Source organism: Pelophylax lessonae (genome assembly GCF_965119305.1).
Source record: "Pelophylax lessonae genome assembly, chromosome: 3".
Lineage (NCBI taxonomy): Eukaryota > Metazoa > Chordata > Amphibia > Anura > Ranidae > Pelophylax > Pelophylax lessonae.
Window position 1 is genome coordinate 147,759,558 of NC_138770.1, and position 13,647 is coordinate 147,773,204.

At 42.7% G+C, this 13,647-nt stretch overlaps 1 protein-coding gene across 2 annotated transcripts in view; it reads right to left on the minus strand.

The window, feature by feature from the left end:
• Window positions 1-13,647, minus strand: part of ASAP2 (ArfGAP with SH3 domain, ankyrin repeat and PH domain 2) — a 460,853-nt gene that overhangs the window by 31,949 nt on the left and 415,257 nt on the right. Inside the window, exons 22-23 of one of the 2 annotated variants that reach the window (XM_082252497.1) lie at window positions 10,291-10,537; window positions 2,820-2,987 (exon numbers count right to left, since the gene is read on the minus strand). In XM_082252497.1, the coding sequence (XP_082108623.1) occupies window positions 2,820-2,987; window positions 10,291-10,537 (415 nt within the window). The remainder of the gene's footprint in view (window positions 1-2,819; window positions 2,988-10,290; window positions 10,538-13,647) is intronic. The other variant, XM_082252496.1, reaches the window with a different exon arrangement.

The following is a 13,647-nucleotide window of genomic DNA, read 5'->3' on the forward strand; positions in this document are numbered from 1 at the left end:
ACAAAACAGGAGGGAGGCGCCACATAGCAGGTTAAAAGGGCAAATGTGTTTTTAACAGTACACATTAAACTAAGGTACTACACATTCAGCCTTTAGTTATAGTTATAAAGATGCTAAATCCAAAAGCGAGGAAGAACATCCAAGGGAGTTCCTAACCACTGGAAGGATAATATTTGGTGCATTGACAGTCAACCAGTAGAACTTAAGCTGTTGAACTACACATTCCAGCAAATTATACTGTATCCCTGTATGGCCTTGTATATATTATCTGCCAGGACATTATGGGACAAGTAGTTTCAAACTCGAGCTCTGTTGTCTGTTATTGGTCTATAGTCTTGAAGGTCATTTCACATGGTTGAATTGATGTATCTTCCAGAAGCATCTTTCCATCAGGCCTTCCTTACCATAAAAGGAAAATGCAGGCTGTATAGGACAGAGGTTTTCAGAAACATTGACTGTGGGATTGTGTTAATGTCTGTAAGCCTTCCTCTTACTTCTCTACAGGTACTTGATTGACTGCTAATCCAAAGTAACCATGCACATTTATACAGCACTCCTTGAAACATTACAGAGCCAACCACTGGATTGACCACAATCTGGCACCCGCTTCACTCATGACTGAAGGCACCTATCTGCTTCATGTTCCCGATAGTCCAGTGCATGCCTTTGTTCCCCATACTAGCAGACAGGCAAGATATTATATTTATTTTTTTTATTATTAGTTATTATATAACGAGCAGAAGAGAAGTCCAAATCAAATCAATATTTGGTGTGACCACCCTTTGCCTTTAAAACAGCATCAGTTATACTAGGTATACTTGCAAACAGTTTTCGAAGGAACTCGGCAGGTAGGTTGTTCTTGGAGAACTAACCACAGATCCTCTGTGGATGTAGGCTGCCTTAAATACTTCTGTAATCCCAGACGGACTCAATGTTGAGATCAGGGCTTGGTGGGGGCCAAACCATCACTTGCAGGAACCTCCACCATGCTTCACTGTTGCCTGCAGATACTCGTTGTGCCGCTCTACAGTCCTTTGGGGAACGAACTGCCTTCTGCAACAACCAGATATTTAAAATTCATCAGTTCAGGTCACCTGCTGACATTTTTCTGCACCTCAGTTCCTATGGTTTCATGCATAGTTGAATCACTTGCCTTGTTTCCACGTCGGAGGTATGGCTTTTTGGTCACAATTCTTCCATGAAGATCACTTCTGGACAGTAGATGTGTACCTGGGCATCACTGGTTTCTGCCAGTTCTGTGCTGATGGCAATACTGGACATCGTCCAACATTGAAGAAGTAAGCATGATGTGTCATTCATCTGCTGCATTAAGTTGCCTTGGCCGACCACTGCATCTACATTCCTCATCATTTCCCATTACTTTGCGCTTCTTCAAAAGAGCTTAACCACACATCCTAAAAACCCCAGTCTGCTTTAACATATTTGCCAGAGAGAGACCTTGCTGATGCAGTATAACTACCTTGTTGCTGTGCTCAGCCTTGCCATAGTATATGACCTGTGACATGAAAAAAGTCTCGCTCACTCACCTTAGTAGCAGAGTTTTCTGTTCCTCCCACAGCTGTTTCTGTTTCAGTTAATGACTGCATTTCAAACCTACATATGAAATTGATGATCATTGGCACTTGCTTGGTGTTATTGGTCAATCATACACCTGACTCCAGAATCTTAGAAAATCCATTACCTTGTTCAAGTGTTCAAAGTGTGCAAGTGTAAGAACTGATGCTGGTTCGAAGCCAAAGGGTAGTCACCCCAAATATTAATTTAGTTTAGATTTTTCTTCTGTTCGCTCAGTTTGCATTTTGTAAATTGATAAAAATAAACAATTAAAATATATAATTTTTGAAAGTATTCTTACTTTACAGCATCTCTTCACATCTGCCTAAAATGTTTGCACAGTACTGTATGTCTTCCAAGTTGTGGACATGAGAACACAAATGAAGAGCAGTGAACACCACATTCAGCATTTCTGCAGTAGCCAAGTGATGTGGAGGGAAACTACTGTTAGTTTCATAGCTCAGTGAAGCCCCATCTCTTTCCTCAAAGTTCCACCACTTTTTTACTGAGGTATAAAAGGAAAAAAAAAAAAAACTTTACAGCTTCCTCAGAAATGAGGGAAAAGTGTAGAACCAAAATTTCTGGAGGAATAAACATATGTTCAAATATGTTTTCGTTTCTGAAGAGGGCTACAGTTTCTGACTTGTGGTGTCACTGTCTGGCTATACAATGTGTCTAAATCACAAGAGTGGCTGAACAAAATCACAATGGAAAGCAAATGTGATGGTGTTGTTTATGGTGACCACAAAATGCTGATGGTAAACTGCTTGCTTTACAAAACCCCACTTTCCTTCGTACCCTCTTCTCAGTGACTTCTAGATTGTCCCATAATAATTCAGCATAATACAATGGGCCTAGTAAATCACAGTGTCTGAAATAGGAAATGCCTGTGTAGCTTTATAGCAAGTCATTTGATTCTGAGCCACCATGGAAGTAAAAGATAGAATCCAATTGGCTGCAATGAAATAAAAACAGCTAGTAATTCAGACTCCATCAATATATCCCACTATTTGACGGCCTTAGTAACCCTATAACCTGATATCAATTGATGACTGCCCTGCCTCTGCTGCTACTTAGTTTCTAATGTACAACCAAAGACACAATGACAGTTGGCAGCACAGAGACAAAATGGGGTTAGACAAAAAATACGACAGTAGGATGCAGTGAAGGGTCATCTAGTAGTAGTGACTGTAACACAGTGCACTGCAATGGTGCTGATGAGTGGATGACAGGAGGACACGTACTTGTGGCAGTAGATGTTACACGCATTGGTGGCACAGGAGGGTGGATAGCTGGAGGGTCAGACGAGGACCTCTGTCTGCTGCCACTCTCATGTCCTATCACGTGGGATTTCCAGGCCGGGGTATTTGAATGAGCGTTGTGCATACTACTGCCAAAAAAGGTCGACTGAACTAGAGAGGACAAAAATCAAGAGGATGGGAGGAAAGATTTCCATTGATCAGACACAACACATGCGGTCGTTCAATATCTAAAAGTAGCGTACATTATATAGTATTATTTTCAGAATACTATAATACATAAAACAAGTTGCATGAATGCACTTTGTACAAGAACACAACACTGCACCATCATTTAGTAAATAGCTTGCAGCCATCAAGCCTATAAACTTTATCAAACATCCATTATATGAGCAATTAGTAAGAAATTAGTCCCAAACCAAAAAAAAAAAAACGACTTAAGAACCAAATATGAAGATTCATATTATTTAGTTACCTATATTATTACTAAATGTTTGATCATTTATTAAAGTGTATCTCTTGGCAAACATTTTTTTTTACATAAAGTTTTGGGTGGCATTGAGAAGGGTTAGATTATCAGACAAGGGGAGATTCACTACTCTTTTTTGTCCTGATGACTATGGTCACCAAATTAAAGTGGGGTGAAATCCAAAATGTTCGCGTTGTTCCCAAAACACAATGTAAGGGGAAATCTTCCAAAGGATATAAGAGTTCCAGACACAACTTTTTAAGAAGGGAGATTTTCCTGTTGTGTCTCTGGGAGAGGAAGTAAAGGGAAATGTCCCCAATGGTACACAAATAGCAAAAAATAAACTGATAGGGCTTTAATCTTTTCTACTCTATGCAAAACTAAAATGAAAAGACATTTTGTCCGGCTAATCCTACTTAATAATGGTGATAAACCGGGGGGAAAACTCTTTCAAAATGTATATTCAGGTTTCCTTAAGTGAAATCAACATGCAAATATGAGCAGCATGTCAAGAAATACATACAGCTGGAGTTATAGGCTCATTCCATAGGCACTTCTTATTGGTGATTTCATTTTGATACCCCACCAGGACCATTTTTGTTTTTCAAAAAATGCAGAAAGTAGGGTAGGGTTAAAACCCCTGCGGATTTTCTTCTGTCAACATAACAGGAAGTAACAGGAAATCTCTCCAAAATTAGGACAATTATCTTATAGAAAGCTGTCACCAAAATGAGTGTTTCCATCATAGGATGTCCCCACTTCTGTTCTAGTGACAACTTAATTTGGATCTTCCCTCACTTTCAGTCCTGGTGACCATGGTCATCTGGGCAAAAAATGAGAATTATTCTCCTAAACAGAGAAACAAACAGAAATAACAACCCAACCGTGTCTAGCTCATCATTCTTTATTAAAAACTAAAAAAAAAACCTTAAAGGACTTCTGTTTCCAAACATCATCATACTCCGACAGAAAATCTACTGCATGCTGCCCAAACTGAGTGTTAAAGGAGGACTTCATTTAGAATAAATGATGCTTACCATCCTACATAGCATCAAGTAATGTGGTATGGGAATATTTTTTCTTTTTCCTTAACTTACCGTAAAACTCTTTGAATAACACAAGTTCCATCCTTCTGTGTCTATGGATCAGGCCCATGGTACTGTTTTTCCACAAAACGAATGCATGGTGGGAGTAGAAAAGGGTCACACTGGGCTGGCTACAATTGCTAAATTTTCCAGTGTTCAAATCCTCTAGGGGGACACTGGCAGATGCAACAATTGTAGCAAGCCCAGTGTGACCCCCTTCTACTCCCAGCTTGCATTCGTTTTGTGGAAAAACAATACCGAGGGCATGATCACAGACAGAGGTATGGGGACCTGTGTCCCTCAATGAACTCCAAAAAGATGATTTTACAATAAATACAAATTAAAAATCACATTTTCCATTTTCTTTTTTATCCTGAGGGACACAGGAATTCAGAGATTGCTGGAAAGTCAGAAAACAGTCTAACCAATTGAAAAGTAATAGCAACACAACTGGGGGCTGCCTGCAGCTCAAAGAGCAGTCTGAAGCACCTTATGCCCGAAGCTGACATCAGATGAGGCCTGAACATCTTGGAAACTTGGAAAATGCGGGAGCAAAAGACCAGGTGGCTACCTTACAAATCTCTGAAACGGCAACCTGATGCCAAAAAGCCCAGGAAGCACTCAGAGTTAGAGTGCACCTTGACAGAAAAGGAATGAACACAATCCTTAGGACCAGAAGTGTCTAAACCACTGAGAAATGGTGGAAGACAGACAGAGAAATCTCCTTCTAATGAACTACAGAGGGAAGGGAAGGAAGAACAATGTCTTGGTTGAGGTAAAAAGTTTCAACTACCTTAGGTAGGAAAGATGTTGTAGGATTCAACCCCACCTTTTCCTTGTGCAAGACCAGAAAGGGTTCTGAGCTCAGACACCCGCCTCGCAGGAGAATAGGTGAAAACCAAATTCCTAATAAATAAATTCAAAAATAGGATTTTTCCTACAGTTTACCTGTGAAATCCTTTTCTTGGAGTACATCATGGGACAGAGAGCAGGTAATAATGACTATCTGGGTTATGCACTACCTTTAAGTGAATGAACACTGGCAACCAATAGGCAGGAAGCTCCTCCCATATAACCTCTCCCATTCAGGAAGAACCTCCGTTTTTGAAGCAAGGAATGAAGATCCCAGAAAAAGAGGGGAGGGCCCTTTGTGTCCCGTGATGCACTCCAAGAAAAAGATTTTACAGGTAAGCTGTAGGAAAAATCCTATTCTCTTCATTGTACATCACGGGACACAGAGCAGGTAATAATGACTATCTGGGATGTCCTAAAGCAATGCCCCTGAGGGGAGGGGACACAGAATCCCCATAACTGCCCCTGGGCAAAGAACAATAGGAACTTGTAGTGCTGCTTGCAACACGCCAATATTAAACTGAGCACCTCCTCGGGCTCTAACATCCACTTGATAAAACCTTGGGAATGTATGAACTGAAGACCGAGTAGCAGCTTTGCAAATCTGAGCCATAGATATTTGATGATGCACTGCCCAAGAAGCACTCACCCTTCTGGTAGAATGCGCTTTTAACTTAAAAGGTGGAATTCTTACCCTTTAAGCTTGAATAAACTTGAACAATGACTTAACAAATCCACCTAGAGATAGTGGAAGTAGTTGCCGCTTGGCCTTTCCTAGGCCCTTCTGTGATACAAAAAGGCAGTGGTACTACGGATTAGTGCAGTTGACTCCAAATAGACTTTAATGGCACGAACCACATCTAGTGAAAGCAACAATTTTCCTCCGGAGTCTGAGGATTTGGAAAAAATGAAGGCAGAACTATATCCTAGTATAGGTGAAAACCTGATACTACTGAAGGCAAAAAGGATGGATGAGGCCAAAAGACTTCTTTATCCTAATGAAGGAACGAAAATGGTTCTCTACAGGAAAGAGCCGCTAACTGAGACCCTCCTGGCCAAAGTTATAGCAACCAAAAAGACCAATTTCCTTACCAATAATACCAAGGGAATCTGCCTAATAGGTTTAAAGGGCTGCCTCTGCAGCGCCAAGAGTACAAGATTCAGATCCCAAGGACACAGGAGTGGCTTAATTGGCGGAACCATGCGATGGAACCATGCAAATCACACCTTGCATAAATGTCCACAGCAAAGAATGCGTCTCTAAAAAAAAAAAAAAAAAAAACGACAAGGCTGAGACTTGACCTTTAATGGTCCCTAATGCCAATTTTAAGAGCACCCCTACTGTACCTGAAGAAAAGTAAGAATTTTACCATTGACATACTTACGAGGATGTCATTTCTTGGATTCACACCAAGAGATATAAGATTTCCAAACGCTATAATAGATTCTCCTAGAGACGGGTTTTCTGGCATTAAATCAATGTAGCCAAAACCGAGCCCGGGATCCCCCAATGCTTCAAGATTCTAGTTTCAATAGCCAGGCAGTAAAATCCAGCGACCGTTAAGTAGGATGGAATAAGGAGCCCTGGGAGAGCAGATCTGGACAACATGGAAGCAACCATGGCTCCCCTACGGCTAACCTCACAACCTCTGCGAACCAAGGCCTCCTGGTCCACGCAGGAGCCACAAGGATCACTGGCTTCACTTCCACCTGAATTCTGCTCAACAACCGTGGCACAAGTTGGATCAGAGAAAATGCATACATCAGGCTGAATTGTGACCAAGGGGTCACTAAGGCAACTGTTCCGATAGCGATCGGATCCATGGTTCTGGACACAAAATTGTAAAAGCTTGTTTTTGAACATGGATTCCAACAGATCTACATCGGGGATACCCCAACATTGACCGATCAGCTGAAACACCTTGGGATGCAAGGACTATTTCCCTGGACACAATTGCTGGCGACTTAGAAAGTCTGCCTGCCAATTGCCAACACCCGGGATGAATACTGCTAACAAACATGGAACATACCTCTCTGCCTATTTCAGTAAGTGGTTCACCTCTTTCTGCTTTTATGCAACATGCGTTTATGGAAGAATGTAAGCATGCTTTTTTATGCAAATATGCGTTTTTGCAAACAGGTGTTCCTGCAAACATGCGTGCCCATGCAAACATGCATCCACACAACATACACCCACGCAATTAGCAAGCATGCGTCTATGTAAACATGCGTTTATGCAACTATGCGCATATGCAAACACGTGTTTACGCAAACACGAAAACACGTGTTGATGCATTTATGAAATATGAGTTTATGCAAACATGTAAGTAAGCATGAGTTCATACAAACACGCTTACGCAAGTAAGCAGGCATGCGTTTTATGCAAGTAAGAAGGCATGCCTTTTTTTGCAAGTAAGCAGGCATGCCGTTTTATGCAAGTAAGCAGGCATGTGTTTCATGCAAGTAAGCAGGCATGTGTTTCATGCAAGTAAGCAGGCATGTGTTTTATGCAAGTAAGCAGGCATGAACATGTTTACTATGCTGCATCAGCGCAACTGCACTTGGCCCCAACTGATTTTTCAGGATACGCCAACCATATAGGCTTCAATACAGCCTTAATGCTGCTTTAAAACAGACTAAAAATAGGTTCCTGTGGACCAAATGTACACTATTCTGGAGACATAACTCCTTAAAGTGCACTGATACCGGTACAGCGGTGTATCGGCAGACAGTTGTACAAGCCCCCCGAATTAGGCAGTAAGTATACAAATATACCTTTATGCCTTGACTGGTCAACTAGCTCTCCCATGGAAATGTAGCCATGGGCTGAAGTTATGTCTCAGATGCCCTGCTGATCCTTCAGCAAACATGGTCCACCAAAAATGGCCACCTTTCTATTGTCTATAGAAGAGTAGGCCATACTGTGCGAACCCTCAAGACACTGGTGAAAAAACTGAGGTTCCTCCTGTATGGGAGGGGTTATAGGGGAGGAACTTCCTATTGGTTGCCAGTGTTCATTCACCTAAAGTAAGTGTATAACCCAGATAGTCATTATTACCTGCTCTGTGTCCCGTGATGTATGATAAAGAAAGGTTGTTTCTGAAGAGTCAAGAAACCAAATTCAGATCCCACAAAGTCACTGTGGAATGCCCAGGAGCCGGAGAATGGGAATCTAGCAGTTTTTAAAACAAGATCGTAAGTGCTGAGATCTGATCCTTGATAGTACTTAAAGGAAAATTTCAATTCAGGTCCATTTGTAAAAAGACAATTTTTGTTTGTTTTGCCAGTATCTGAATGCTCCTGTAAGCAGCAGTATAACCCAACAGTCTTTGAATTTCTGTGTCCCTCAATGAAAGAGAAGGAAGTCTTTAATGTGATCAGTAGTAACTGCATTTAAAGTAATAAATTAGTTTCCAACAGGTAAGTAATTTGGGTGAATTGGTGTAGGAATGATCACTGCTTGATGGAAATATACCATATTATGCCTAGTCTGATAAATAGACTTTTTTTTTTTTGGAAAAAGAAGTCTTTAAAGCTTGCAACTGTAATCATCTTCCTTTTCACAGTAAAAAGTATCACCTAAGAAATAATTTAGACTTTCAGTCAGGGAGGGGTTAAAAACACTCAGTTAAGCTGTGTTTTTAGCCCCCCCCCTTCAACCATCTACAAAAGACAACATATGGGGGTGTTCACATGCCATGGTCAAGATGTTTGCTTTGTGCCCATGGCAAAATGTAACCACGTCTCATTCGGTAGGCAGTACTGCCACCAACCGCTTCAAGCAAACAGGGATTTGCCGTAACTGCGTCCAATGTACCCGAAAGTGGTCCACTGGTGTGACATTTACAGGGTTAAAACAAGCAGAAAGGAGGCATCGTATTGCCTTTTCACCATAAATGCCTCTAAAAACTGATGAAAACACGCATGGCTTTTCAGAAGTATGACATTTTAGCCACATATGTAAACATAGTCTTAGGCACCTTTCACACTTGTGCGACTTGTTCTGCGATTTGTGGCTGCAAAGTCGCATGACAAGCCATACTCCATTATTTCCAATGAGTACCGTTCATATCTGTGCGACTTCAAGTTGCAACGACTTTAAAGTAGTCCCTGCACTACGTTGGTTAAACTTTGATGCGTTTTGAGGTCCATAGACATAGGCATTGCTTCAAGTTCAGTCAAAATCGTGGCAGAATCACGTCAGAGTGTGAAAAGGGCCTTAGGCTACATTTTACTTATTGAAGGAATTGCACTAAAGGTTATGGCTAGTAAACCAGAATTGTTCTGATCTGTTCTGATTACTTTGCGCCTTGTGTCTTGCCTTTTAGAAGTATACCATTTTCTACAAAATAGGGGAGCTGGTATTTACATATTTATTATAGAATTGCGCCTTTAACACTCATACAATTCATATTGGTTCCCCTGATTTAGGTCAATACCATTGTTCTTTATACTATATTAATAAACAAAGCCTAAAATGCCAGGAAATAGGACTGCATCACATTCTATTGACCGTCATTGGCAATTATAGTGGAAGAGCATGAAGACTGCAGAACTGTACTGTGACCAGCAGGTTTGCTCTCTCCCAAATTAGAGTAACCCTTGACTGAATATTACACAATTTTCAGGTATATCTGTTCGGTACTGGTGACTTCAAGGAACCTCATACTTGGGAATTGTGGAGCCTGAACTCTTCTGAAAATGCTAGCTGCCATGCTGATCTAATGGCTTCAGAAATTTCCTACTTGCTGACATCAGGAGTTATGACCTTTGTCTAACTTTTCTTATCTGCATGTTTGAGCCAGGTCACTATTTAAGAGTAGTGAGTCCAAAAACCACAAGACAACTACCATTTTTAACAAATGGTCAGCCAGTTTCCTATAAAATCACTCACAAAAACAAATATATACATTTTATTTTTAGTTGTGTAGAGTTTCCCAGGATAATAGCAAGAAAGGAATTGTCAGGTTTACAACAAAACATTTGTAGGTTGTCCTATTGTATTAGGATAACAAGCTGAACTTGCCAACATTTTGTTAGGTTTTCCTACCTTTGCCGATATTTCTTGGTGGCAGAGGAGGTGCCGGTGCTGGCCCAGCAGAGCTCGGTGGTGTGATGTTATTGAGCACTGCTCCATAGGTGTCATTCTGAATGAGGCTGGGAAGAAAATTTCTTTGCTTGTCTTTAGCGATGTTGGCTGCATCTCTAGCTAAGGAGGCAACACAAGGCTGCCCTGCATTTGGTCCAATCTGATAAAAGCTGACTGGTCTGTCCTCTCGGCGGTTAGGACTTGGCTGCTGCACAATAGCAGATAACACAAAATTAATAATAAAAAAAAACAAAACAGCACAGATGATATGCATTTCACAGAATCTTTTTTCCCCACTTTTGCTTTAATTGATGATTTACACAAATAGACAAGGAAAGTTAGAAACATTACAAAAGAATGGGGCAGGTATTTCCATAATGTTTTGCCACCATCAACCTTACGTAATACAAAGTTTTTATTTTTAAAGCACAACTTCACTCTCTCAATCAACATTGGCAATTTTTAATCCTCATGCTGCTAGCATTAGTAAAAATATAGGAACAATGGGATTTTTGACTTACTGTAAAATCCATTTCTCTGATGTTCATTGATGGACACAGCACCTGATCTTCATAACCATTGGGCTATACTGCCCCCTCCAGGAGTAGGACACTAGGCAGAAAAAAAGTCTGGCTACGCCTATGGGCAGGCCAAGGGGGTATACTCCCTCTCCCCGCTATAGGTACTCAGTTTTGTTACAAGCAGTGTCAGAAGAATTACAACTCCACAGAGGGGTGGGTGCAGTGTCCATCAATGAACATCAGAGAAATGGATTTTACGGTATGTCAAAAATCCCATTTTCTTTTTGACAGACAAATCTCCTGAAACTTATAACCATTGGGACATTCCAAAGCAGTGTTAAACATGAGGGGTGGAAACAGCAAAAAAATTCCCAAGGCTAAAACAGTGGCCAACCAGGCAACAGGAGCTCAAACAAAACAAGTGGAGCTCACCTCAAGAGGATCAGCAGCCTGCAAAACCTTGCGACCAAAAGAAGCATCCGCAGATGCCAACACATCCACTTTAAAGAACTTTGTGAAATTGCGCACCGACGACCAGGAGGCCGCCCTTCAAACCTGCGTTACTGACGCCTAATGACAGAAGGCCTAGGTGGCACCAAGTGCCCGAGTAGAGTGCGCCTTGACAGGGAAAGGAGGAACTTGACCCTTGATGAAATAGGCCTGAATAACCATCTGTCTGATACATCTTGAAATGGGCACAGAGGAAGCAGACAACCCTTTCTGAGGCCCATCCGTGAGCACAAATAGGAAGTCTGACTTCCTAAAAGACTCCGTAGCTGCCAGGTAAACCCTAATTGCCCGGATCACATCTAAGGCATGAAAAGCTATTTCCCTCGGATGTTTTGGCCTGGGACACAGGGAAGGCAACACAATGTTTTCATTCAAATGAAAATCAGAGACAACCTTTCGGAGGAATGACGGACAGGGGTGAAGAGCCACCTAATCTCTGTGAATCACCAGTAAAGTGAACGACAGAAGAACGCCGCCAGTTCTGACGCCCTGAGCGCAGAGGTGATAGCCAGCAAAAAAGCCACCTTCTGAGACAGCATAAGCAAGGAAATCTCCCGAAGATTGTCAAAGGGAGCACCAAAATGAGGTCCCAAGGCGGCAATGGAGACCGTACTAAAGGAACCAAATGTAGAACACCCTAAAGAAAGGTACGCAACAGGGAGTGAGTGGCCAAAGGTCGTTGTAATTAGACCGCCAAAGCCGACACCTGGTTTTTGATGGTACTCAAGGCCAATTTCTGTTAAACCCCCCGTTGAGAAAGATTAAAACCCGAGCCACCAAGAAGGAGTGAGGATGAACCTCAAGAGACACACACCACGCAATGTAGGTCTTCCACATACGATGGTAGATCTTCGTAGAGGTAGATTTCCTAGCTTTTAACAGTGTAGGAATCACGGACTCGGATATACCTCTATCCATCAGCAACTGGCATTCAACAGCCAAGCCATCAAAGCTAGCGACTGTAAAGCAGGATGGAAGATTGGCCCTGGGGAAAGCAGATCCTCCCTGAGAGGAAGCTTTCAAGGAACGTCGGCGACCAGACGCACCAGAACGGTGTACCAAGCCCAGCGAGGCCAGTCAAGAGCCACTAAGATGACTGGAATCCCTTCTGCCTCGATCCTGCATAGAAGTCTTGGCAGAAGCTTGAGAGGAGGGAAGGCGTAAATCAGACGATACTGACCCCACGGGGCCACCAGCGCGTCCGTGGCGTCTGCCAGAGGATCCCCTGACCAAGCGACAAACCTCTGCACCTTTCTGTTGAGCCCAGACGCCAACAGATCCACCTCGGGGATGCCCCTACGGAGACACAGCTGATGAAACAACTACGGATGAAGGGCCCTATTCTCCTTGGTCCAACGCCTGCCGACAGGTAATCCATCTGCCATTTTTCCACCACGGAACAGTGTACAGCGGAGAGGGCTGAAATTAACCATTCTGCCCACCTTAGAATGCCGGCTACTAAGTTCCAATACATTGATCAATAGTCTGTCCAGAGCCCCTGAGCAGAATTTTTCCAGAGGAAGCCTTCCCAGCCGGACGGGCAGCATCCATGGTGACCACTGTCCAATACAAGGGGAGGAAGGAAAACGGAACCGCCTTAAAGGTAAACACTATCAGGCACAGCAACCGCATACAAGTCCAGAGGGATGACCATCTGCTGGACAGCAGGAGACAAATTGCAGCCTGCAATTAGTGGAGTTTGTCCAGAGGAAGGAACACTCTGGCTAAGGCCAAGTCCAGAGTCAGACCAAGACAGTCCAGCTTTATGCACTGAACCAGAGCAGACTTCTGAAATTTCAGAATCCAGCCGAACTCCCGCAGAGTTCGCATGGTGATTACTAGGTTCTCCACCAGAGCAGTAGGAGACCCAAGGAGCAGAGGCAAGACCAAGGGGTAACGCCACAAACTAATCAGAGCTTTCTCTGCTTTGCCGTGGGAGAGGAGCATTGTGACCGGCCCATATTGGAATGTGAAGGCAAGCATCCTTGATGTCAATAGAGGCAAGAAAAATCCCCCTGATGCAGGGATGCCACCACCGTGTGAATGGACTCCATCCTGAACTTCTGCATCCGCACACAGCAGTTCAGCACGTTGAGGTCCAGGATTGGACACACCTTGCCTTTCTTCCTGGGAACTGTAAACAGGTTTGAGTAAAAACCCTGAAAATGTTCCAAAGTCGGAACCGGGACAATCACCCCTTGAAGTAAAAGGTCTTGTAGCGCCCCAAACAGACCCTGTAAGCGGTCCGGGGACAGGTGCAAGTTGGGATGAAACTCGATCTTGTAGC